This window comes from Bubalus bubalis, chromosome 13 (genome assembly GCF_019923935.1).
Source record: "Bubalus bubalis isolate 160015118507 breed Murrah chromosome 13, NDDB_SH_1, whole genome shotgun sequence".
NCBI lineage: Eukaryota > Metazoa > Chordata > Mammalia > Artiodactyla > Bovidae > Bubalus > Bubalus bubalis.
Genome location: NC_059169.1, coordinates 8,173,719 through 8,201,126, shown reverse-complemented (window position 1 = coordinate 8,201,126; position 27,408 = coordinate 8,173,719). Strand labels below are relative to the sequence as shown.

At 41.3% G+C, this 27,408-nt stretch overlaps 1 protein-coding gene across 1 annotated transcript in view; it reads right to left on the bottom strand.

Annotated features, from left to right (window-relative positions):
* Positions 1 to 318: 318 nt before the first annotated feature.
* Positions 319 to 27,408, bottom strand: part of CCDC168 (coiled-coil domain containing 168) — a 38,158-nt gene continuing 11,068 nt past the window's right edge. The window contains exon 4 of the mRNA XM_025262602.3: positions 319 to 27,391. Within this exon, the coding sequence (XP_025118387.3) occupies positions 2,125 to 27,391 (25,267 nt within the window). The 3' untranslated portion in view covers positions 319 to 2,124. The remainder of the gene's footprint in view (positions 27,392 to 27,408) is intronic.

The window sequence follows — 27,408 nt, the reverse complement described above, 5'->3', positions numbered from 1 at the left end:
CCGCCAGGCTCCCCTGTCCATGCAATTCTCCAGGCAAGAATAGCGGAGTAGGTTGCTATGCCTTCCTCCAGGGGGTCTTCCTGACCCAGGGATCGAACCCACATCTCTTATGTCTCCTGCATTGGCAGGCAGGTTCTTTACCACCAGCACCATCTGGGAAGCCCTGTAACAGCCCTATAGAACACGTAACTATAGAACGGCTCTATATAGAAGATAAATATATAATAGGCACATAGCGGTAACAGCTCTAGTTTGCACTGCCAACAAGTGACAGGCAATCTTCTTTTTTAAATTTTATTTATTTTTTATTGCAGGATGCTTGCTCTGTGGCAGGGTGCTGGTCTCTGCCTTACATCAGCGTGAATCAGCCGCAGGTCTATGTATGTTCCCCATCTCTTGAATGGCCCTCCCAGCTCCCACCCCAGACAGTCTTCTGAAACACAGTTTACTCTAAATGCTGCATGCTGTGTAATCTATTTAAAGACCTTTTAAGGAACAAGAAGGAATTCAGGGTTAAATAATTTCAGTCTGAAATGGGGACACGATCAGCAGAATGCAAGCTATGGGAAACGCTACACAACAAACAACCTGGTTTCTTCGATTTGAAAAAATTGTCAGAAAATAAACAAAAAACAATGGAATGGGAACCATTAGAAAATGACATTCATGAGAGCTGGAAATCATCTGACTACATATTTGATACCAAGTAATTTCTGTTGCTTCTTAGATAGGAGATGGTTATTTAAAATAATCTCTCTAGTAGAGATTTGTAAAATGATAAAAATTATATATCTGTGACTTGCTTCAAAACACTAATGGAGAAGTAGAGGAGGCAGGTATGACTAGAGGTTAATATTTTAGGGCTGAGTGAGGGGCACACATATACTTTTGTCCTTTTTGTGCGTATGTTCAAAATTCTCTACAATCAAAAGTAAGAAAATATTCAACTTGATTGTCAAACACGACAGACGACTCACAGAAGATACAAGACCAGTAGTATGCTGATGGCAGAGTCTAGTCTGTGGCTGTAGGGGCCTGTCTTGGGGAGGTAATGTCTTCTTATTGTTAAATATCAGAAGTGAAATAATTTCATTGTTTTTAGTACTAAAAAAGTTCTGTGTAAGTTGTACAAAATCAGATACTTTCCTTGGTAAAAAAAAAAAAAAATTGAAATGTTTTATAATTTTCTATCAAGCATGCCCAAATATTCCACACACAGCAAATAATGTGTTTCAAAGAGATCAAGTAGCATTTATAATAGAGGGAGGAGCACTGTTATCCCTAGCATGAATATAATGGTGATAAGAGTAAAATAAAATGATCAACATTATGGAATTTTTGAGGCAAAAAAAGGATTTTTTTCCCCAAGTGAGACCAATATTTTATTAACATACTAGAAATAAGCCAGCACAAAGTACAACCAAAAAAATTCACATGGTGCTAAAAATCCCACCACCGCACCCTCAGCCTCACAGATCTGGGTTTTCCCAGCAGCCCCTGGGCAGACTCGGCTTTTCCGGGCCTCCTCTAAGAGCCTGGGGGTGCGGTCTGAGGTCCTCAAGCATGTTGATGCCCCAGCTATGGCAGATGGTGAGCAGGTCATGGAGATGCTGCGGGTTCTGCTTGCCACTGGGGACGGCGACAAAGTCATCAGAGGAACCTGGGTCCTCAGGGAAGTGTTTTATTCCTGTATCTTGTGACACGTGACGTTCAAGCCTTGCTGCTCCCTGAAACTGTCTCCCTCTAGCATCTATGTCCCCCTGCCTTTCAGGTTGTTCTTCCTCAATCTCATTGATGGGCTACACTTCCTCCAACTCACCCTGCAGTCTTTGGGGTGGGGTGGGGTGGGAAGGGGGCTTTGGCACCTGGGGGCTTCTCCTCTGGGGGCTTATAAGGAGGCGGCACAAACTAAAGAGAGCTCTCCTGCATGGCTAGACCAAACCCAAAGTCATTTGCTTTCCCAACGCACCCTCTCAGAACAGTAGATTCAAATCTACTGTAGAATGTCAGTTTAGAAAACACTTCATGAGGAAGCCATTTGACTGAATACGATTTTATTTTGCAAAGAATACCATCTTAGCAACCAGCTGTCCTTTCTAGATGAATCTTGAAATGGTAATATTTTTAATGAAGTAAGCTGAAGGACTCTAACAGCGATCCCAACAACTTTTTGGATGAGTTCCATATACTGTAAGAAGTTGAAATCTTGGCCACTAGGGGAACTCTGAAATTTCTCTTCCTTAAAGTTTTGGGGGGAATAGTCCAGCGAATGGTTTGGGGTATAATCTCCAGTGAGTCTGCTGGTATACAGGCATAAAAAAATGGCTGGTTTTGTTTTTTTTCAGAATGGAAGCTGATACTCTCCTGATGAGGTTTTGCTGCTGATTTGTATTTACTTGGGAAATAATCCAGTCTTTCTGATTCATAATCCCTCACATTCTTCCTTCTTGTGTGTTTCTCTTTACTCTTTGTGTAACTCTCATCACATTCCCAAGGCATGTTGTTCTTTCTAAAGGAGTCCAATTTGGCCTTCCTTCTTTCTCTGCTTTCTGAATGCCTGTGAGGTCTGCCTTGGCTTTTTGCAAGATGTAATTTAATATTGGATTCTGTTAAGGGAACTAAATAATTTTTCCCACTTACTGTAGTCTGTGAAAGCATCTCCCCATTGAAAGAAATGGAAGATGATACAGATGGAACCTCGATGATATTTAAGGAGCTGTGACACCACAGGTCAGGAGGCTGCATTTTGGGGGACCATCCACGTTTCTTGCTTTTGTGGTATTCATGAGATGATGGTGTCATTTTGGAGGACGATCTATATTTCCTGCTTCTGTGGGATTCATAAGAAAGCGGTGTAATGCTGGAGGATGACCTGTGTGTCCTGCTTTTATGGGATTCATAAGAATGGGGTGTCACAATTGACGGGTGTTGTCGATGACCTCTAACATGATGGGAACCCAAAGCTTCACTGTAAAGTGGTTTCAAACCCATTTTGACTTTCTTCTTCTTGTAGAGATTTTCCACAGGTATGCCTTTCTGTAATTCAAATAGAATACTCTCTGCTTCCTGCCTTAAATAAGGGGTGGCATCTAAAAAGATACAGTCTTCACTCTCAAGTACATCATGAGCTGAGCTTTCCTCCGAGTTACCTGAATTCTCGATATCTGTCTGACTGTCAGTAAAATCTTCAAAATTCTGAACTGAATGGGAACCACCTGCATCCTGAGCCTTTTTCTGAAACTTTAAATCAACAGATTCATATGTACTTGTTTCTTGAAACCATACATGACATTTTTTATCTTTTTCTGGAGTCACATGAGATTTTAACGTAGAAAGAGCCGTGGTGTCTTTCTGCACTGTGCTGTGTTGATCAGGGTCAGGGGCACACATCTGGGTAGGTGCCAAGAAATTTCTGACTGATGATGAGTTTTCATGGAAACTTTGTTTTTTGAAAGGGATATGTTCTAATGGTTGTGTATTAATGGAATGACCGCCACTTTCCCCACTGCTGTCTACTTTTTTACATATTGCAACTGTCTGTAATTTAAGACTATGTTTGGGAAATGCAATTGGCTTAGGGAACATCCTTGCAACTGGAGAACCCAGGAGAAAACGAAGGTATTTGTATTGTAAGTCAAGATCTATCTGATGAAGAGAGTTTTCCTCAAAAAGTAACAAAACTCTGTTTTTTCGTTTTGGTACTTTGACCACAGAATGAACACATTTAGATAAAGGTTTCCTTCCATCCTGAGCATTGGCCATTGTGTAAGATTCCCTTACAATTCTGGGAAAGGCTTTCATTTGAATCTCCAGTGTCTTCTTAGAAAAGTGTATGAGGAGTTTGTTTTTCTCTCCTACTGAGCAGTTCTGGAGAATATGAGGCAATGTTTTCTCTCTAGTGGAAGTCAATGAAGGTGCTCCACTTTCTAGCGCTTTCATCCTCCTTAACTTTGTAATGTTCACAGCCTCTTCACTGCCTCTTGAAACATTAACAATCAGTGACTTCATACGATCGACAGGAGGTGAGTCTTTTTCATATTTGTGTTTTAGGTTAAACTTTATAGTATCAATCCCTTCCAGAGGCAAAAAGAACATTTGTTTAGGTCTTGGATAGAGCTTCCAACTGTTATGTTTTGAAATAGCCAATTTTTGATAAAAGCTGAACCTTTGAAAGGATTGTTTTACCACCTCTGGTATCAAATTCAGCCTTATTTCAGGTGCTTTTGACTCTAAATGATGCGTGAGCTTGATTTTTTCTTTGCAAGTAAAATTTTCTAAAATAGGTTTTGGCCGCAATTCAGGATGTATTGTCATGGATTGTGTACTCGGACCCCTTGTGAAACATTGTGACTTCCAATCATCAGGTTTATTGTCTTTTACTTTTTCAAGGTTTTTAGGAAAAAAGTTGTTTTGAATCATGCTTTTTATCTGGGATTCAAGAACATTTTTAATTGCTTCACAAATAGGAATCATAATTCCCGCACTTGGACTATATCCCACTGTTTTTCTTTCATTACCTTTAGCTTGGGGTTGAATAGGCACAATTCCTAGAGAAGTTTCTAGTTGCTGGACCCTTTGCATGGCTGTGTCCTGTACACGTTCACTCTGATCCCTATGATCGAGTGGCGAGGCACACCCCGTGGTATCAACGAGTTGAGTCTCATCTTGTGGTTCTTCTACCTTTGGAGGAGAACTGTTCATATTTAGGGTGCTTTTCATGTGAGTTTCCACATTTTCCACATTTGTAGACATGATTAGACACCCTGTAGGTGTTTCAGTGGGTTTTGGTGCCTTTCCTTGCTCCATCATAATCAAGTCAGGTTCTTTTATGATTGTCGCAACATTTTCCTTTGGACATTTAGACGTGATTAAACACGCTGTAGGAGTTTCAGTGGGTTTTGGTGCCTTTTCCTGGTGGATCGTAAGCATGTCAGGTTCTTTAACAATCCTTTCCACATTTTCCTTTGGATCTTCAGACATGATTACACACTCTGTAGGTATTTTAATGGGTTTTGGTGCTTTTTCTTGTCCAACTTGAAGGAAGTCAGGTTCTTTTACTATCTTTTCCACATTTTCCTTTGGGTCTTCAGACAAGATTTGACTCCCTGTAGGAGTTTCAATGAGTTTTGGTGCCTTTTTTTGCTGGATCGTAAGCATGTCAGGTTCTTTAACAATCTTTTCCACATTTTTCTTTGGATCTTCAGACATGATTAGACACTCTGTGGGTGTTTCAGTGGGTTTTGGTGCCTCTTGTTCAACTGGAAGCAAGTCAGGTTCTTTTACGATCCTTTCCACATTTTCCTTTGGATCTTCAGACATGATTAGACACTCTGTAGGAGTTTCAGTGGGTTTTGGTGCCTTTTCTTGTTCAACCATAAGCGAGTCAGGTTCTTTTATGATCCATTCCACACTTTCCTTTGTATCTTCAGACATGACTAGACACTCTCTAGGTTTTTTAATGGGTTTTGGTGCCTTTTCTTGTTCAACCATAAGCAAATCAAGTTCTTTTACAATCCTTTCCACATTTTCCTTTGGATCTTCAGACATGATTTGACTCCCTGTAGGAGTTTCAGTGGGTTTTGGTGCCTCTTGTTCAACTGGAAGCAAGTCAGGTTCTTTTACGATCCTTTCCACATTTTCCTTTGGATCTTCAGACATGATTAGACACTCTGTAGGAGTTTCAGTGGGTTTTGGTGCCTTTTCTTGTTCAACCATAAGTGAGTCAGGTTCTTTTATGATCCATTCCACACTTTCCTTTGTATCTTCAGACATGACTAGACACTCTCTAGGTTTTTTAATGGGTTTTGGTGCCTTTTCTTGTTCAACCATAAGCAAATCAAGTTCTTTTACAATCCTTTCCACATTTTCCTTTGGATCTTCAGACATGATTTGACTCCCTGTAGGAGTTTCAGTGGGTTTTGGTGCCTTTTCTTGCTGGATCATAAACATGTCAGGTTCTTTTACAATCCTTTCCACATTTTCCTTTGGATCTTCAGACATGATAAGACACCCTGTAGCAGTTTCAGTGGGTTTTGGTGCCTCTTCTTGTTCAACCATAAGCGAGTCAGGTTCTTTTATGATCCATTCCACACTTTCCTTTGTATCTTCAGACATGACTAGACACTCTCTAGGTTTTGGTGCCTTTTCTTGTTCAACCATAAGCAGATCAAGTTCTTTCACAATCTTTTTCCCATTTTCCTTTGGATCTTCAGACATGATTTGACTCCCTGTAGGAGTTTCAGTGGGTTTTGGTGCCTTTTGCTGCTGGATCATAAGCATGTCAGGTTGTTTACCAATCTTTTCCACATTTTCCTTTGGATCTTCAGACATGATTAGACACTCTGTGGGTGTTTCAGTGGGTTTTGGTGCCTCTTCTTGTTCAACTGTAAGCAAGTCAGGTTCTTTTATGATCCTTTCTGCATTTTCTTTTGGATCAGACATGATTAGACACTCTGTAGGTGTTCCAATGGGTTTTGGTGCCTCTTGTTCAACCATAAGCAAGTAAGTTTCTTTTACAATCCTTTCCACATTTTCTTTTGGATCTTTAGACATGATTAGACAGTCTGTGGGTGTTTCAGTGGGTTTTGGTGCCTTTTCTTGTTTGATCGTAAGCACATCAGGTTCTTTTATGATCCTTGAGATATCCTGGTCTGGAACAACCCTTTCGATTGTTTGTGGAGCTAAATTTTTATTTATCTCTCTGCTGAGGTTTGCTTCTGATTTGATGTTAGGAAGTTTGTGCATTTGTTGTTTGTCTACCATGAAGGGCTGGGAATCCTGTGGAATTGTGTCTGTAAAATTCCGGTTCCCTTCTTTCACAATGCTTGAACTGTCTGTCTTCATAGTTTCACTAGTATTTGGTGATTTCTTCTGGAATTCTGAAATACGGGTTCTCTTTGCACTTTCTAGGTTTGTCTGAGATTTTACTGGGTCTTTAGTCTGAGATGGACTCACTGTGGAAATAGAAAGACTTCTGATAAATATTTCTGAGGCATCTCCTCTTCTCAAAGCTATTTTCTTTGATTTGTTAAAGTTATACTCTAATTTCTTTCGATTGCTTGGAGTACCTCGTCCCGTGTTGCCTAGAATCTGTGGAATTGGATGTTTTCGGATTTTCATATTTAAATATTGGGGGCCCAATTCTCTTTTCAAGTCTGCTATTGTTAATCTGCCTTTCTGGCCTCCTAATTTGGGAGAAAGAGGAATGTAGGCATAAAATGAATCCAGAGCATGTTTTTGAAGCTTTTTTTGTAGTTGAATGTTATGTTTTGCACTGGACACTTCTTGTTCCTTTTTATGTTTTTGCTTGATTGGGCATCTGTTTGCCATGGGAGCGATTACCTGAGTCTTAATTTGAGGTTCCTCTGCCTTTAGAGATGCAGTGTTCAGGTTCACTGTATTGCTTGTGTCCATTTTTATTGCCTCCTCCTCCAGATTAACAATGGTGTGTTTGTGCATTTCTATTTTGTCCTCTTCTAGATGGACAGCTATGTTTGTCTCTATTTTTAATATCCCTTCTTTCATGTCTAACTTTTTTTGCTCCAGATTTCCCGTAGAGCCAGTGTCAGTTTCGTTTTTTCCCCCCACATCTCCAGATTGAAGTGGAAAAGTCCAGGAGGAAACAGACTTCTGAGGTGGTTCTAGATTGTGTGACTCTTTATCTGGAACAAGCAATGTGTGCTCCTTTTTCCCTCTTTGGGCATCAAACTCTGTCATACCCATTTGTATTCCTGGTAGCATTTGTATTCCAGGGCACACTGTAGTTTGCTTGCGCACATCTATTTCCAATGATGTCCTTTGCTTTACATGTTGTACTGGAATTTTCAGAGAAAGACTAGAATCCACTCTGGTCTTTTGTCCACTCCCAGACTGCAGCACCACTTGCTTTTTCATGACAATTTCTTGATCTGCATTTTGGAGTGCATCTGACTCTGTGATATTCATTTCCTCAAGGGGTTCCTTTATCTGTGGTGCTAACACTTTGGGAGGGGACATTTCATTTGTTTTTCCATTGTTTTGTCTATCTTCTTCTGGCTTATCAAGTTTACATAGATCTGTAGATGCTGGAGATGCTTGTGATAAAGCTTCTTGTTGGTGGTGGACATCTTGCTTTGAAGCAGAAAATCCTTCTGAACTGACAGGGGAGCCAAGTGTGCCATATATTTCCTTGGATAGTTTCCTTGGCAGTGAAACTAGAACATGAGGACTTATTTTATGGTTTAAGTTACTCATTATTTCTGTTTCTTTCTTCAGACTTTCAATTTTAGTGAGATCCATCATGGGGAAGGAAAGAATTGTAGCCAAAGCTTCTGGTTTGTATTTTTCTTGCTGAGCCTCTGACCCTGCAAAGAAACATTCCAGCCTTTTCCCACTTTTTATAGTACCATACCCTGTGACATAAAAGTCCTCCTGCTGTGAATTTGAAAGTAACTGACTCACATCTCCTTCAGATTTGACTTGTAGAGGTTCCCTCCTTTGCTGTACACTGATCACAAAGTTTGATGTCCACTGTTGCATGGCATCTTCTGGCACTGAGCATTCTGCGTTTTTAACAATTTCCCTCTCACCAGCAGCTGATTCTCTAATTGCTGTTTTCTGGGTATCTGATGTTTCCTGGAGATTTTGCTGTGACCCAGAGGATCCTGTGATTTCTGGTGTGTCTTTGTCTGTTTTGCTCCCTAAGTCTAAATAAAGAGGTGCAGAAGGGATAGAAACAAAAGTCCTTGTCAGGACCATACTTGGTTCATCTTTATCTTTGTGTACTTTTCCCCCTGGCTCTTTAATAACATTCAACACAAATTTCTTTGTACTAAGGATATCTGGAATTGGTGAAATCACTGATTTTTTGTGATGGGTCCGTAGCCTCATATCTACATTTTTCACATCAAGCTTTTTTTCTTTCTCTGACATACATTGTTTTCTTTTTATTACATCACCACTAATTCCCTTTGTATCTGTTCTCTTCTTTGCATCTGATAATGCTGAAATCATTTGTGGAAGTAGAGAGGGTTTTTTAATTCCAAGCTTTCCTTCATCTACTTGTGTACCTTTGTCTAATTTTGGCTTAGTTGGAGGGGCAGCAAGATAAATATTTCTTACCACCTTACCAGGTGGTTTACCTTGAGTTTCCTGTTTCTTTTGCTCTGTCCCTCCAAGGTTCAGATACAGTTCTGATCTGTGGAGTGTATATGAAGAAGGTGATTTCTCGGACTTCAAAATTATATATTTGGTGTGTGTCACACCTCTCCTATCTACTGATTTTTCTCTGTCCCTCTCTTCTTTCTCAGGAATAGGTTGTTCCTCATTTTGAACATCTTTCCTGGAATCATCACTAATTGAATATGTATGTATCATTTGCCCTGCCTTTGATATTCTCCCCAAAACAGACCTTCTATGTGCTAGCATTTCATCATCAACTTGTACTTCTTTATCCAACTTGAGGGCACGGATAGATGGTGATGAAATAGAAAATTTGGTCAGGTTTTGACCATCTTTTGTGATACCATCGCTAATTGAATATGTATGTGCTGTTTCCTCTGCATATGCTATTCTCCCCAAAACAGGCCGTCTAAGAGCTAGCATTTCATCATTGACTTGTACTTCTTTATCCAGCTTGAGGGCAGAGAGATATGGTGATGAAGCAGAAAATTTGGTCAGGTTTTGACCATTTTTTGTGGTATCACCATGAATTGAACCCCTATGTACTATTTCCCCTGCATATGGAATTCTCCCCAAGGCAGACCTTCTACGTGCTAGCATTTCATTGTCAACTTGTACTTCTTTATCCAGTTTGAGGGTAGGAAGAGATGATGATGAAGTAGAAAATTTAGTCAGGTTTTGAACATCTTTCATGGTATTACCACTCATTGTCTCTATATGTACTATTTCCCCTGCATATGAAATTCTCTCCAAGGCAGACCTGCTATGTGCTAGCATTTCGTCATTGACTTGAACTTCTTTATCCAATTTGAAGGCAGAAAGAGATGGTGATGAAGCAGAAAATTTGGTCAGGTTTTGACCGTCTTTTGTGATATCATTACTAATTGAATCTGTACGTCCTGTTTCCCCTGCATATGATAGTCTTCCCAAGACAGACCTTCCACGTGCTAGCATTTCGTCATCGACTTGTACTTCTTTATCCAATTTGAAGGTGGGGAGAAATGGTGATGAAGCATAAATTTTGGTCAGGTTTTGACCATCTTTCATGGTATCACCATTAATTGAATCTCTGTGTACTGTTTCTCCTGCATATGCTATTCTCCCCAAAACAGACCTTCTAAGTGCTAGCATTTCATCATTGACTTGAACTTCTTTATCCAACTTGGGGGCAGAGTGATATGGTGATGAAGCTGAAAATTTGGTGAGGTTTTGACCATCTTTTGGAACTGAACTGAACTGAACTGTGATGTCACTAAGTGAATCTCTGTGTACTATTTCCCTTGGATATGAAATTCTCCTCAAGATAGACCTTGGATGTGCTAGCGTTTCATCATTAACTTGTACTTCTTTATGCAATTTGAGGGTGGGGAGAGGTGGTGATGAGGTAGAAATTTTGGTCAGGTTTTGAACATCTTTCATGGTATTATCACTAATTGTCTCTGTATGTACTACTTCTCTTGCATACGACATTCTCCCCAGAGCAGATTGTCTACATGCTAGCCTTTCATCATTGACTTGTACTGCTATATCCAACTTGAGGGCAGGGAGAAACGGTGATGAAGTAGATTTGGTCAGGTTTCGAGCATCTTCCGGGGTATCACCACTAGTTGTGTGTGTATATAATTTCCCTCCAGATGATACTCTCTGCAAAACAGACCTTGTACGTGCTAGCATTTCATCATCAACTTGTACTTCTTTATCCAATTTGAGGGCAGAGAGAGATGGGGATAAAGTAGAAAATTTGGTCAGAAGCATACCTGGTTCATCTTTACTTTCCTGCATCTCCTTTCCTTGATGTTTGGGAGACACAAAGTTTCTTCTTTCTACTCCGTCCTCTTTCTTGTTCCGGGGCAAATATTTTTCTTTGCGGGGACTAATGACAGTATCACTCGCCATTGACTCTACATGTATCACTTCCTCAGAACTTGATGATTTCTGGAAGTTTACTGGGGGAAAAGAGGACCTTGGTAGCATTGACATGCCCTCTTCTCTTATGCTGGTGTTTTCATCAAGGTGAAGAGAAGAAGATAGAGAAGCACAGGTTTCAGTTTGCATGGCATCACCTGGCTCCTGTTTATCTTCCCAAACCTTGCCTTTAGTTTTTTCCTGAAGGTCAGTTAGATTGTGTGTAAGTATAATAGGTGATTCTGCTTGTGGGGGAGGCAATTTTGTGATTCTTATCATGTACCTGTCTCCTTCTGGTGTATCAGATTTAAGATATGGTAGAGTCAGAAAAGAAGAACAGATGCTTTTCAATCTTGTAGCTAGTTCACTGTCCTCTCTCTGTACCATTTTCTTTTGCTTTTTCATTTTGCACTGTGATTCTTTGGTATCATATCTATGTGAAAGTGATAATTCTTTTGCCTTCTGATGCACAGATATTGGAAGCACTCTGTCTTCATAATCTGTTTTGAGTCTAGCTTTGTTTTTTAACAAATAACCATCAAATGACTTAGCATCTGCTTTTGTGTTTAGATTGAGTGGATCAAAAATCTTCAGTGGTGGAAAACAGGATTGCTTTATTCTTTCTGTATCTTTCTTTTCATTTCTGCTAATGTCTTGTCTCAGGTAAGATGGAGAAGGTAAGGAGGCACGAGTTTCCCTCAGAACCATTCCCAGCTCACCATTGCCATCCTGCATTTCCTTCCCTTGCTCTTTGACATTCAAAGGCAGTCTGTTTCTACTGAGTAAATGTGTAAGTGGGGATGTTTGGGCTTCCACAGCTCTGATTTTGGGGTGTGTTCTATCTTTCTCGTCTTTTCTTTTTACTCTGAACTCCGTCTCTTTATACAACACACGTCCGTTAGCTCTTACTGTTATATTACACGAGCTAATACCTTGACTGAAATCTGCATGTCTGATTTTCCCTGTACCTGATGACTCAAGGAGCTGAAATGGTGGAGAGAATCCCGTGACTGCAGGAAAGTGTTTGTCTTCTTTGATTCCTGCATCCAGTCTACAGTCTGATGGAGACGGCAAGGCAGGATGAGTTTTTGTTGGAGTCACACCAGGGTCTCCTGTTCTCCCCTGCCCCCGTTCTGCACTCTCCTCCGTGCTTGGCTGCACTTCCTTTCTCCTGCTCAGAGCATTGTGCTTGGCTACACGGAACACATGAGGCGGGGATGATGTCTTTGCTTTGAAATCTGAGCCACTGGCATGCACCGAGCCTCTCACAACTGTAGCGTGTGCTCTGTCCCTTTCTGTTGGTGGCGGATATTGTTTTTCTTTCTTTCTATCAGTTGATTTTAGAGGCGCTTTCTGTACTGAAGGCCGTGAGGCTTGGATCTCAAGATGTGGCACAGAGTGCCTTAGGACTCCAAGACCACCTTTATCTTCTTTTATTGTGTCAGATTGAAGATGAGCTGAAGAAGTGACAAAAGGGCAGATTTTGCTCAGAATCACAACTGTGCCCCTTCTGCCTTTCTGCTCCCGTTTCACTTGCTCCTTAATGTTCACCTGCAGTTTCTTTGCTTCGAGCATACAGAAAAGCGGGGATTTCCTTACCTTCAAAGCTAAGCACTTGGGATGCATTGGGTCCCTCACAAAAATATTTGCTTTATCCTTTTCTTCCTGCATCATGTATTTTGTTCTTTTTGAATCACTTGAGATCTCACTCAGAGGTGACACTGTATATTTTAACTCCTGTGCATCTGATGACTTCCTGCGCCATAACGGTGGAAGACAGGATTTGAGAGCTCCTTGCTTCTCTTTCTCGCCTTTGTTTAATGTAAACTGAGGTAGACAAAGTCCTGTCAGGACCTCATCTAGTTCACTTTTTCTTTCCTGTGCATGTCCCAGGTTTTCTCTTCTGTTTGTTGGTTCATCTCTAGTCTGGGGGCTGTGGCTCCCAGGGTTACTGGGAACATGTGGAAGTGGGAACTCCTTTGCCCTGGAACTTGTTTCTTTGGAGTACCTCATATAATTCATATTGGCTGTTTCTCCTTGATCCTCTCCTTTCTGGGGCATAAATTCCTTTGCTGCTTGTACATCGCTTATGATACCTCTCTCAGTTGACTCTCGATTTGCTTTTTTCTCTACATCTGATGATTTCTGGTGGGGTAGTTCTGAACAAGAGTATCTTGTTACTTTAGCTCTGTCATCTGCTTCTATTATTCTTGTATTCAAGTTAAAAGAAGTGGCAGGTCTGGAAGTACAGATCAAAATCACACTTGGTTCACGAATTCTTTGTATCTTGTTCTTTTGCTCTTTGACGTCCAGCTGGATTTCCTGTAAAAGTGGTGAATTCTTTTTCTTCAAAAGTAGGACTTTTTCCATATTAACTCTCTCCTCTTCTTCCTGTACTGTATGTTCTTTAGCTTTTTTTCCCCTGTTTGAAACAGACTTTTCATATGCTTTGTTTCCCATATCTGATGACTCCCGGAGTTTGGGTTGTAGAAAACAGGATCTTGTTTTTCTTAGCATGACTGCTTCTCCTTCCCTTCTTGTGTCCACTTCAGAGTAAGGTGGAGAAGAGATGCAAACACAAGACTGTCTCTGAATCCCAAAATGTTTACCTTTATCTTGCTGTATCTCTTTCTCTTTTTCTTTGATGTTCAACTGCAATTCTTGGGCAACTGGAGACTGGTTCACCTCCAGAGGCATTCTTTGGGGATGCTTTACCTCTTTCAAAGCCATGTCCACTCTGTCTTCGTTTTCCTGTGACATATATTTTGATCTTGCTATATTGCTTAAAATATCATCAGCTGGCTCCTTACATGTTATCATTGCATCTGACAGTTCCTGGAAGGTCAGTGATGGAGGGCAGAACCATGATACTGTTTGTGATGCTGCTTCTTTTACTCCAGGACCCTGCTCCAGGTGAGAAGAAGATGGAATGGAGGCATGGGGCTTATTCAGAACTACATTTCCATCACTTTCATCTTCCTGCATCATTTTCTCTTGCTCTTTATTGTTCCACTGAGGTTCATTTCCATGCGGTGTGTGTTTGAAAAGTTTTTTCTTTCTTTTAAAGGTGGCCCTTTTGCAGTTCCTTTTATCTTTCACATATACTATATTGTCTCCATCTTCCCTCTTTTGCTGTGGGAAATGTTTTGATTCTATTATGTTGCTTAAACTCTCTCTATTAATTGACTCTGCAAATGACGCTTTCCTGATATTTGATGTTGCCTGGAGCTTTAGTGGTGGAAGGCAGTTCTGTGGTATTCTTGACGTATCTCTTCCTCCTTTTGTTCTTGAATTCAAATCAAGAGGTGACAGAGATGGTACAGAAGCAAACAAGTTTGTCAGTTTCACACCTGATATACCTTTGCCTATCTGCCCCTCGATCTCTTGTTCTACAATGTTCAACTGCCCTGGCAATTCCTTTTCACTGAGCATGTGTGATCGTGATGGTTTATTTGCCTTCAAGGTAATGTTGGGATTCAGTGTTCCTTTCACATTGACTCCTTTTATTCTAATCTTCCTCGGCAGTTGTGGTCTGTTGCCTGGGCCACCGTAGTCAGTGGTATTAAATACGTTTGAAAATATCAATTTCTCCAAAGTCCTTTGGGTGGGTACCATGTCTTTCTCAACTCCTTGTTTTAGGTCATTCTTCTGTCTTTTATTTTCAGGCAAAGGAGGCATATGGATAGAAAGAGAATGTGAAAAAAATCCAGGCAGACACACCTCTTTTTGTACTTTTTTTTGACATGCTTTACCTAAGTGCACCTTCTTTCTAACACTTAGCTTGGGGGAGCTAGCATTTGTTATTGAATCAATTATCTGCTCCCCATCCAATAATTTATTTCCTTTCGGCAACGAGACATTCTGATATTTTGCAGTTTCACTGGATGATTCCAAAGGTGGCCTTGTATTTTGTCTCGTCATTTGCGTTGGAGGACCTGAGGGTACAGTCCATTCCAGGCCACACTCACGTTGAGTATTTAGTTGTTCTTTAGAAATCAAGTCTAATCCTTTTGTCCTGCTCGACACATTACCTACTTCTGATAATGCTTCCTTCGTCTGAGGCGTTAAATGCGGCAGGAGCCGGGGATTGTTTTGAGGGTAAGATATATGCTCAGAGGGAATTCTTAGGGAGGGAAAATTCTCAGAGGGAATCAGTAGGTGCTGCTGCTTTTGTTCCACGCTGGGTAAGTTTTTTCCTTTTTCACTTTTTTGTGTATATCCAAAAATAACATCCATTCCTTTTAATGCTTCCTTAGCCTGTGGAGTTGAATATTCAGAATGCATCTTACTTGTGTCATCAAACTTTACTTCTTGCACTGAGATATTAGTTTGGTGGGGACCTGCTTGGGAGTGAGATGTGGACTTTTGAAGGGTCTCAGACATCCATTTCTCTTGCTGGTCTCCTTTTCCTGTAATATGTGAATCAAGTCCTTCTGTACTTGGAGTATACTCCACAGTGCTAACTACTTCTTCTGATACTGTCTTTTCATATGGCATCTTACTTTGAAATAATATATCTCTTGAAGTATCAGAAGCAAGATTTGGCCAAATACATTGTACACATTCTGGTTGCTCTTCTGTTCCTGCAACAGGCAAGCCAATTCCTTCTGTATTTGAATCGTGGTGCCTTGGACTATCTACTTCCTTTGCTGCTTTCATTACTCCTGGTAATTTAATCTGAAATATATTCATCATAGAATGAGAAAGAGATGTTGGGAGAGTCTTGCATGTACCTTCCTGTTGAAGTTCTTTTCTTCTTTCTGAGCACGGAGGTTGATCCACTGGAATATCTACTGTGTTTGATGCTTTCTGGACCACTGGACTCAAAACTGCTGAACTCATTCCTTTGGCTGAGATTTCTTTCTTTTGCCTTTCAAGATGGAGTTGATACAATATACAAGAGGAAATGAATTCCAGAAGACTTCCTTTCTTCTGGTTAGAACTGTTTTGCTGCTCTGTCCTCCCTTTCTCGGAACAGTTTATTTTCTGTTCATTTGATGTTAATAGAAGGTTCGTTAACTTTGGCATCTTGGTTTCCCATAGATTGACACCTGAAACAACAGGGATGCTAACACTTTCCTTCCGTGTTGCATTTCCTGCCTCTCTCACATGAAGTTCCCCACTGGGGCGAGATGTTGAATCCAGGAGACGTTCCGGAATAGGATCTGGTTTCACGTCTCCAATCTCCACTGCAGGTGTATATTGCCGGGCTTCTGCATTTGCACAAAGAAACATCTGTCCTTTTGAACCTTGTAAGGTATAAGTTTCTCTTAAGCCATCTCTTCCCAGTTGATTTGGAATGGTATTTTCCAAATGAGGGGTTTCCGTAATGGAGTACCAAGTCGGCTCCACCAGTGTCCTTGAATTCCTTCCTTCTTTCAGCAGATCCTGTTCCTTGCAAGTCTTCTCTTGAGAAGCATCTGACTCTAGAAGACACATATTCTGTCCTTTTGAACTTAAAGAAATATCTGTTTTCTCAGATATTTCCGTCCTCTGTGGAGTTGATGCTGGAGGTTGGGCCTTGTCTCTGCCTCCCTCCTTTACTCCCAGGGCGATGAGGCGTTGGCGTTTTGCATGTAACCTAACTCTTGAGATGTCAAACGTAGTGGAGCAGCTTTCTCTCTTTGGTGAAGGTTGATCGGGATGTGCTTCTCTTTTCAAATTTACTGTGTACTTGACATGGGTGGGGCTCTTCTTCAGTTGCTGTCTCATCATGAATCGATATCTACACTGTGGGAAGAGGTCCAGTGAAGCAATTTGGCAATTTTCTTTTTGCTCTCTGATACACTGTCTCAGGGTTTTCGTATTTCTGGATTTGGCACTCTTAGCAAGGGACTGTGAAAATGCTATTTGTCTTGTGTTCAGCGATTTCTTTGGCCTTGCTGGCTTGCCTTTCTCCCTTTTTGCTTCCATCAACTCTTGAATTTGAGGTGGAATAGACCCAGGGTCACAAATAGTTTTCAGAGAGAATTCTACCTCAGTTTTATCTTGCTGGAACCCTGGCTTCTGTTTCTTGGTGTTAAACCTTGTTTCCTTTTCGTGGCTTCGGGTTCCATGCCCTGCTCTGTTATACATCAGGGAAACAAATGGTTTCTTTGCCTTCGATTTTACCCGTTCAGTAGGCACAGTGCTTTCTACACCTGCTGTTTTCACATTAGCTTGATGGTTTAGGATTTGGGGGTAAGGAGGTGTATAGGCATAAGCAGAGTTCTGGATGTTTCCTGAGACACATGGTTCTTGCTGTTTCTTTTGCAGAAACTCAAATGACTGGGTATATTGTGAAGGTGTTCCAGACAAGACCTGTTGTTCACACTCTTTTTCCTCCATACCTTTTGCTTTCTTTAGGGCATTTCTCTTTTCAGAAGATTCTTCATAGTTACCTGAGGTGTTAGGTGACTGCTCCATTTTTATATATGGTGGAATAGATGGAGAAGCATCTGTAGATTTTAGGTCTGTGTTTAACACAGCTTTCTCTCTGTGTGTGTCTATCTCCTGTTTTTTGTTAATGCTTAAAGCAGCGGGACCTGCAGCATTAAGTGCCTGTAAAACCACTCTGTCTTCGACTGGCAACTGCATGTGTGTTGGCTGTACAGGATTAAACCCTGATATTCTGTCTGCCTCTGTTTGGAATCTGCTTTGCCTTCTAATGTTGGAGGTATCCACTTCAAAGTAAGTGGCATTTGTACACATATCAGTCTCATTTTTACCTGAGTGCGTCTCTTTCATTTTGGTTTCTACGCTGGATCTAAGTCTCATCCTCTGTTTTGTGGAAGATTGCCTACTGATTTTAAATAGCTGTGAAATGAGTGGCTCCTTTTTTTTCATCACTGAACATTTGCATTTCGGTATGATTTTCTCTTGCACTGTGTTTATCTGGCTTTCAGAGTCAGATAAAACAGGCATGAATAAATCGAAAGGCCCCAGGAGAACTGTGGCTAAGTTTTTGTCCAGCTCTGCCTTTTTCTCTGTAACAAAATCACCTAGATTTTTGTAAAGTGTTCTATGGTTATCCAGACTGTCCCTTGCTGCGGTATCAAATGAGAGTTTATCAGTCACTAATGTGGGTGGTGGACTCTTAGCTCCCTCACTGGCATGGAATGATGTCTCTCTCGCACCTTCATCCCATTGCTTCTCTCTTGCCTTGGTCTTAGCTTTGTGGTTTTTCTCTCTATGGCTTCCGGTAAGATACCTCGTGCTATTAAGCTCCTGTAAAACTGGTAGCTTCCCTGCCTCCAGAGTTACCTGCTTGGGACTCATTGTACTTTTCTTGCCTACAGCCTCTACTGCATGACTCTGGCTCTCAGGTTCAGATGAATCAAGGCTGGAGAAACCTAAAGACTTTAAGACTGTTCCTAGTAAGTCACTCTGACTCCTTGCCTTTTTCTTAAAAATGGGACTATCTCGTTTCCTCCTAGGATTTCCATCCCAGACACCATCACAGTGTAAGGAACCAGTCTCTGATTTCCTAGCTTCTGGAAATGGGATCTTTAGATCTGCCATGTGTTGGATTTCCTCTTGAGTATGAAGACCTTTCTTCAGTGTTTGGACTCTAATTAAAGTCATCACGCTTTTAGAGACAGGCTTTAAAATAGTTTTTCTAACATGTTCTTCTTGCCTCATGTTTTGTGGCACATAAGACAGATTCCAAGTACTTCTACCTTTTGAACTATCCAGTTTAGGTTTTGATTTGCAAGGGCCAAGATTTTTCACATGATGAGGCGTGAAACAGAGATTTTGGCTCTCATGCAGAACTGATTCTGCTGATATTTCTGGGACATTTTCCTCTTCCTTCTCATGTGGCACACTCACTCTCCCTGTGTTGCTGGATCTGCTTTGTGTATCAATCAAATTGGCCTCCCATGCTTCCCCAACACTCAGTGATTTCTCTAGCTCTGGGCAGGTGTGGTTGTGTGTTTGTACTCTTGGTTGATCTGTCCCTGTTGTGGGTGTGCTATCAATTTCAATATCTATCTTATCCGTTGAAACCGGTGTGAGAGATGAAAATGCATCCGTTATACTTTTATGTTGTTGCCTGTCTTTTATCACAGACTTTAAATAACATTCCTGTTTCTTTTTACAGTACTGATGACCGTGCTCAGTGATATTAAGCGCCTGTGAAAAAAGAGGCCTCTTTGCCTTCATGGTTATATATCTGGGACCCATAAGATCTTTCTGTTCTGGAAATTTTAGTGCTTTTTTCTGCCTTCTAGATTGAGACAAAACAGATGTTGTGGATATTGTTAGTAAATCTCTTTGCAACTCTTTATGTTTCTTGACAATAGAACCACTCACTTTCCTTCTAGAGCTTTCATTACATGAATCTCCAAGCGCTGAGATCCCTGACTTGGGAAGTGGGATATTTTGATCAGCTGTGTATTTTGTTACTTTTTGAGTTTTTATGTCTTTCTCTTCTTCAAGTTGTAGGGGAGCTGGACTGGAAGCATCCAGCCTCCTTGTGGGAGTCCTAAACACTTCCTCATCAATTAAAAGACCGTTGAACATCGCTTTCCCTCTTTTTACACATGAAATCTTTTCACATTTTCTATGCAGTATGTTTGTGTATGCTGGGATGTTCTTCTTCACCTTTTCAGTTTGAAATGGAATTATCAGAGGAGAACAGGTAGACTCCAATATATTTTCTGAAACTAGTGTTTGTTGCTGCATGTCTTGCTCTGTAATAAGCGTATTTTCATCTTTTCTACTTTCTGTATTGAATGCAGCTTCCTTGCCCTCTCTTTCATTTTGCCGTCTTGACTGAGATGTGGTGCCTAAGGCGCTGCATCTTTTACACAGTCTTTTCCTGCCCTCTGGTTTTATACTGACTTCGACTGGGTCTTTCTTGGCTTTCCGTTTTTTATGTGTTTTGGTGGCAGGTGAAACAGGTGTAGGTGAAAAAGAAGTATTCATAAATATACTTGACATACTCTGAGATAACTCTTTGGCCATGTTATCAAAGGTGTAGACCAGTTCCTTTCCATGGCTGGGGGCACTGGGACTAGTGGTATTAGTTGTCTTCAAAACTGATGCCATCTGGGCTTCCCCAGTTCGAGACGTAGGGATCAATGCTACATTTCTCAACCCTTTAATTTCAGGTGAATCTGGCCTGGAGATACCAAAAGACTGTAGGGCTCTCCCTTGTAAATCCGTTTGTAATTCTTTCCTTCCCTCTGGACTAGAACTAGCAAGTTCCTTTGTTGGGTCTGTTTCAGACAGGACGTCACTTGGTGCTTTAACAGCTAAAGATTCGCCGAGTGATTTCTCTGTCGCTGGAGATAAAATCCTTGACCTCTGTGTTTTTGTCCTTTTTGGTGCCTTCTCAGATGGAAGTGAATTCAGAATAGAAGAAGGCACAGAACGCAAGACAGTTTGTGTGAAAAATGTTTGTTGTTGCAGCTCCTCCGCTATGGTTCGTGCTTCTGGGATTTTCCCCCTTGCTGAATACTTCTGTTTGAGATCTGATTTCACAAAGCGAGCCTCCTTCATATGATGAGTACGGGAAGTGAGGTGCTGGAAATTCTGAGGCGCTGCTTCTCCACTGTGGCCTTTGAGTTCCTTCCTGACGTTTTCCCTCTTGGCCCTAGAATAGGGACACCAGGCTCCCCTTCCATCTGACCAGTGTCCTTGCTGTTGTATCACAGGATGGAACCTCATCTTCCCCGGCATGTCTGTCTCTACTTTGGTTCTGTTATGCACCTTCATGTCCAGTGAAACCGACACGGGAGAGGAGGTGGCCTTTGGTGTGGTGGCTGCCAGTGATCGACCTTGTTTCCTCACAGTTTTGAACTTGCCTTCAAATTGCCTACCACGGCTTGGCGCGCCACGTTTTGTGACATTAAATGTCTTGGAAATCGGTGTCTTCTTTGCCTTCAAAGTGATACATTTGGGACTCATTTTATTTATCTTGTCTGTAAGTTCTGAGTGGTTTCTCTCTCTTTTCGACACAGGTAAAGCAAGTGTGGCTGCATCCCAGAACTCCAGCATTGTTGCCAGCAATTCTTGGGCTCCTCCTTCCTTTCTCTCTGCAGTAACATGTTCTAGCGCCCCAGAGGATTTTATCTCAATCAAAAACTCAACGATCTGTGATCGCAGGGTTTTCGAAGGGAGGGTTTTCAGACAGCCATTCCCAGGGATGTTAAATATCTGTGACATTGGTGCCTTTCGTGCCTTCATAACAACACACTTGGGACTCATTTTACTTTTTAAGGCTCTACATGTAAATGTCTTTCTCCCCTGTTTAGGTGCAGGGGGATCAGGTGTGGCAGTAGCTGAAGACTCAGGGACAGGTGCTTGTAGATCTTTTTTAAACTCTGACTCTTCCTCTTTACCAAGATCATCCAGTTCTCCCGTGCAGCTCTCATCACTTGGGATGTCACATTTCATTGTATCAATTACAACTTGACCGGTTAGTGATTCGTTCGACTTTAGAAGAGGAAGGTTTGAACTCGCTGACCACACTGTGCTGTTTTGTGTCTGCTGGCTTCTCTTCGGCTGTGTTGTCTGCACTGGATCTTCAGGCTGTGTGTGCTGGGGGATGTCCTGTTTGGTAAAAAACAGAGTTTCCCCATATCCTTTGCTTCCTGGTTTGTGAAGCTCAAGCTCCTTCGTCTGGTCTGAACAGAGTATGAAATGTTGGCTGAGCTGTGGAATTACTTTTAGTAACATCTCCTGTTCACTTTCTTCATCTTGAAGATCACCTTCTTCAGGGTCATCTGGAGTCACATTCCCTTCATGTGGGGGTATATTTTGCTTTACTTGTTCAGAACTGAGTCTTTTTTCTCCTAACATGTCTTTTTCCCCTTCTTGGTCACTATACCTATTAATGGCAGGGATGATGTTCAGGAGGGAGTCCCTGCCATCTGCCATTTTTGTACTCTGACCCACCTGTCCCATTTTGGTGGTCAAGTTATATCCCAATTCTTTCCTACGATTTCGTCTAGCACCACCCTTGATATTGAGCATGTGTGAAATGGGTGGTTTCTTTGCTTTTAAAATTCCATATTTGGGATTCATCAGGATTTTCATGTCTGAATATTGTTTGAAGTTTCTCTTGCCTTTGGATAGAGATAAAGCAGCCATGCAGAAATCTAAAGTCACTTTCTCTTCCTTTTCAGTACCACCAGCTTGTTCCTTTTGATGGTTTGCCTCAGATGGAACACCACCTTCTCTTGCAGAAAATATTTTTTCATCAAACTTTGCTTCTCCTGATGTTGGAGGAAAAAACCTAGCATCGCTCTCTAGCTTTCTCAGTGGAAATGGATCCAATGTTGGGCATGAAGTAGAGCTCAAAATACTCTCTGCAAAATGTGTTTGTGGTTGTACCTGGATATTTATACTTCCTATTTGTTTCTGCCCCTCATCTGATTTGATAAGGTCATGATCCTGCTCCTGATATGTACTGAGTATGAAGCCTTGGCCACTCTCTGGAATTGGTAAATCTTGTTCCCCTGCCCCCTCCTCCTTCCTGTCTTTCACACTGTTAGGTAAACTACTCATATCAATAGAAGCTGGGCAACATACTTTTCTTTCATTGGGTGATTTCTCTTGCATTTGCGTATGATCAAGTCTTGTTATCCTTTGTGTATCTGTCTCCACATTTAATCCGATGCTCATTTTGGTGTTCAGCAAAACAGGCACCCTGGAGAGAATGACAGGTGAACACACATCTCCTTTGTTTTTATTTTGCTGTAAGTTCTTCATTTGAAAATTGCATTGCAATGCTTTTCTCTGCCTGCCAGGGAGCATACGCAGAGTGGATAGGTTTTGTTCTCTCATAGTTCTGTATCTACGACTCACTGTTTGCTTTCTTGCCAGTTTTAGTGTGTTTTTCTTTCTTTGAGATTTAGAAACGGAGGTGTCAATGGAATCAGAAGACTGCAAGAAAGTCACTTGCAAACTTTCTGGTAATGCTGAATTTTTATCCACAGAATAAGAACCTCGTTCCCTTGTGAGGTTTCCACCAGAGGCTACGCCACTCTCTGTTGGAATGTTCAAAAGTTTCACAGGTGATGAGTTCCGTGCTTCAGGAGGTAGAATCTCCAGACCCACAGGGGCTGTTAGGTCATCTTCTGGTTTGTTGGTCTTCAGGAGTTCCTTGGCTTCTTGAGGACCCATCTGGACATCAGTCTGCAAAGCAGCTTGTTTAAAGCATGTTTGGTGCTGTTTATCTTGCTCCTTTGTTAAACAGTGCAGGCCTGCATCTGGTTCGGCAAGGTGAGTCTCCTTTCCTCGACATCCATTGATCCAGAGGTACTGGCTATGCTGCGGAGCCGTTATTAGCAAAGTCTTTTGCTCCTTTTCCTCTACATCTTGTCCTTTTTCTTCTCCGTCACAGAGTGTATTACTCTCATCAAAAAAATCAACATACAGTGGTCTTTCTTCAACGGCTAGACCCCGGAGCTTTGCTTGAACACGGCAGAAGCTCTTTGTCTCTTCTTGTAACCTGCTATGCACAGGAGAGTAAAGGGTGTTTAGAAATTCATATTCCAGTCCATTAGCTTGGCCAATCTTTTCAAACTTGGCCTTAAAGTCAGATTCCAGTTTCTTTCTTTGATGACCTGTGAAATCACACATTTGTGAAATGGATGGCTTCAATGCCTTCATAGGTACAGACTTGGAGTTCACTCTACATTCTATGTGTGAAAATCTTACTCTAGTTTTCTTCACTTTAGAATGAGATAAGACAGGCATATGGTAATTAAAAGTCTTTGGGAACACTGCTGGTAAATCTTCAGGTCGTTCTGCTTTCATTGCTGCAAAACAGTAACCTGTTGCCCTGGTATCACTTCCATCATCTGGCACATCACTTTCTCTTGTTTGGTTTAAACGGTCTCCAATCAGTGATTTTTCTGATGTGGGAGGAGATATCTCAGAATCATCTTCAGTGCATCTTAAATCTGTGGGTGCTATCAGGCTTTCCTCCATATTTTCAACACGAACTGGACCTGTTGTGGCCATGTGAATAGACTCTGCCATGATTTCTGCAAATGTGATTGGTTGTTGCATATCTTTCATGGATTTGAGCTCTTTCTCTGGATCTTCATCCAATCTGAGGTTCCAGCAATCCTCAAGGACTACTTCTGGGGAAGCTTCCTGGTCCCCACTCACTTCCTCCTGCAACAGAGCTGCTTCTAGTGTGTTTCCAGAGTCACTTCCTTTATTAATGATATCTAAATAGTCTTCTTCTCTTTCAGCTTCTGATGTTTCTTGTTTTAGCTCGGTATGACTGTGATTCCCTACATTTAATCTGCTGTGCATTCTAACATGGGGCAAAATAGACAGACAAGGGTCAGTAACATTCAGAAGCGTATCTGCCATCGTTTTATCTTGAAGTATGTATTTAATCATGATTTTGAAATTGCTTCTTAATCTTCTGTGACATTTTGGTGGCTTTTTTAGTTTCATAATTACACATTTGAAACCAAGTACATTTGTGGTTCCTGGTATTTTTTTTCTGATTTTCTTCCTTTTCAAATTTGATAATGGAGGCATATGCCTATGGAAAGACCCCAGGGCAACTTCAGGTAAAACTCCTTCTAAGTCCTGCTTTTCTTCTGCAATCTGAGCATCCAGGAACTTCTCAGGGCTTCCACCCAAAGGGACACCACATTCTGTTGATTCAGTTAAAACTGGCAAGCTCTCAAACACGGTGAGAGGATGCACTGGGTCTACAGTTTCCCTGCCCGTGGCTCTGTCTGTGCTTTGCTTCACCTCAACTTGAAATGGATCCATCATGGGACGTGGGTTAGTCTCCACAGTCGTCTCTGTAGAGAGAGTTTGTGGGTAAACATCGAGGTCTTTATTTTGAGTGGTTCGACCTTTCGAACTACTCTGTCCTGGTTCCAGTTTGACATACGTGGGCTTCTGCTGTAGTCGTGGGCTGAACCTGAGGCCTGGCGTTTGCTGCAAAGCTGCTTCGTGTGGAGCCTGTTCTTCCTCTCTGTTGTCTTCTTGTGGCTTTTTAACTAGACAGTTCTTCTCAAAGGAAAAATACATTTTCCTGTCATCTGGTAATTTGTCTGGCTTTACTGCTGAAAATCTAAGTCCTATTTCTGATGTATCCATCTTGGTTTTTAATCCACCCTGCATTTTCATACGAGGTGGTAAAGAAAGGGCAGTGTGAGTGGCTTCGTGAAACGCAGCAGATATTCTTTCATCTTGCATATTGTTAATGTTGCTTCTAGTGTTGCTTTCGAGTTCCTCACTTCCACTTATGTCATCTTCTTCCATCACATGAGCTCTTAAGGCATTTTTTTCCTTCTCAGTTACATCTTCTGGCCTCTCCTGAATTTCTACACCTGCTGGTTGTCCACTGCTTTTATGCTTTTTGGTTCCTAGGGGAACGAACAAGTTGATATCAGAAGACTCCAGAACAATTTCAAGAAGATATTTTCTGTCTGTATTCCCCTGTGAGAAGCACCTTTGCATTTCTGATATACTCGTTGGTAACTCCTCTCTGCTTGAAAGGGCAGGATTTGAATTCTCTGCACCTCGTAGGTCCTCCCATGTTTTCATGTTTCTGTCTGACTCCATCTGGGGAGAGGAAACACATTTCTGCAAAGGTTCTGATATGGCTTCTTCTAAAGGTGTCTCTTGCCTTGCCACAGGCACGTCAGATGTTGTTTTGCTATCTGGGGCACAAGACTCTGCAATATCCATTTCCTTTGGATCTTCAAGAGACTCTTTATTCATCCAGTTTGTTTCTGTTAATGAAGGACAAGGTGCTTTCTGTTGATAAGTATTGACCACGAAAGACTGTTCTAGCTGAGATGGAATTTCTTGTGAAATGTTTTCTAGTTCTTTATTGTTTCTGCCATGCTGCTCTTCATTTTCAGTACTCCCCGTGGTTCCTTCTTCCTCAACAGACCCTATGTAATTAACTTTCTCTGCACATAGTGACTGATCTGGTTTCAGCAGAAAATCTCTACATTCTGTTAAACCTGGAGTGAATTTTGCTTGTCTTTTTCTGTAATACTTCCTAATATAAGGAGGGACAAGCTTGAAAGCATATGTAAAATGCAATGCTATACCTGATACACCTTTTCTTTGATGTAACTCTTTCTTCTTAGTTTTATGTTCATATCTTAACTGGCTGCACTCTGAAGTATGACATGCTGTGGTCAGAAATACCTGTGAAGCTGGTGTTTTCTTTGACTTCTGAGGTGGATCTTTGAGGCTAAGTTCACTTTTACTGCGTGATGTTTTTCTTCTGTTTTTCTGCCTGGTCATGAGAGGCAGCAAGCCATATGCAGGAGACTGGTTTAATGTTGAGGAAGCAATTTGTTTCTGGCCCTCACTCTTAACATGCTCTAGTTGTGGCATCACTTTATCAACTGAATTTGGGCTCAGAGGTAAAACCAGATGTCTGGCATCCTTTAAAATAGTGTTTTGCCCTGGGATAGAATATTTACTCTTGTTTGACTCTTCACACCAGACAGAATCCTGGGTCTCATCCGAGTGTTTTGTATCAGACCCTAGGCCCTTGACTGAATCTTGAGTCTCAATAGACTGTGGAACTTGGACCAGATGTTGGCACCTATCCATGTCTGCGGTCTGGAAGGAGTCTTGGGTGCTGCTAGTAAGTGGTTCCCTCACCAAATCTTGAGGCAGAGCAGAGTATCTGGCCTCATTCTCAGGCTGCCTTTTGACTGATGCCTGATTGTTAAAAAATTGGTGGGCTTGACCAGTAAATTGGGCTTTGGAAAATCCTTGACTCTGAGTAGCCTTTTGTCTGGAAAAAGAAGCTTGTGCTTGGGCAGAAAGGTCCATTGTAGCAGAATGTTGATTCTGAATCAAGGGCTCTAGAGAGATTGAGTACAGAGAGGTAGTTTTATTCTCTAATGTGGCTTTGGATTTTGGAGGGCTTTGATTTCTCACATTTTCTTCCAGAAGTCTGACTTGGTCTCTAGAAAGAAACAGATGGGCAGGAGGGCATGGTGCCACATCTAGATCTTCACTTTCTATAATGACTCTCGAAGATCTTGAAAAGTTAAAGTCAGAAGAAAATGTCCTATTTTTACTTTTGTTACTTTTCATTATGGAAAATAATTTCTTTGATGAAAACTGTATTGTTTCATGTTCATTTTTAGGGCACCTGCTACACCTTAGCAAAATTTCCTGTACTTCAGAATGAAATAGTGACAAAGATGATGAGCTAGTCCCATTTGAAGATGTTATATGACTTTCACTAAAGTGACTTACTCGAAATCTACTTTCACTGGTACTTGCCCGTGGTGGTTCATCTGGTGGTGGAACGCTGTCTTCAAAGTACTCTTCATTTCCTTCAGATGTAATTGATGAAGCAGTTGTTCTCTCTGAATAGTTATCAACTCTGAAATATAAGAAAAC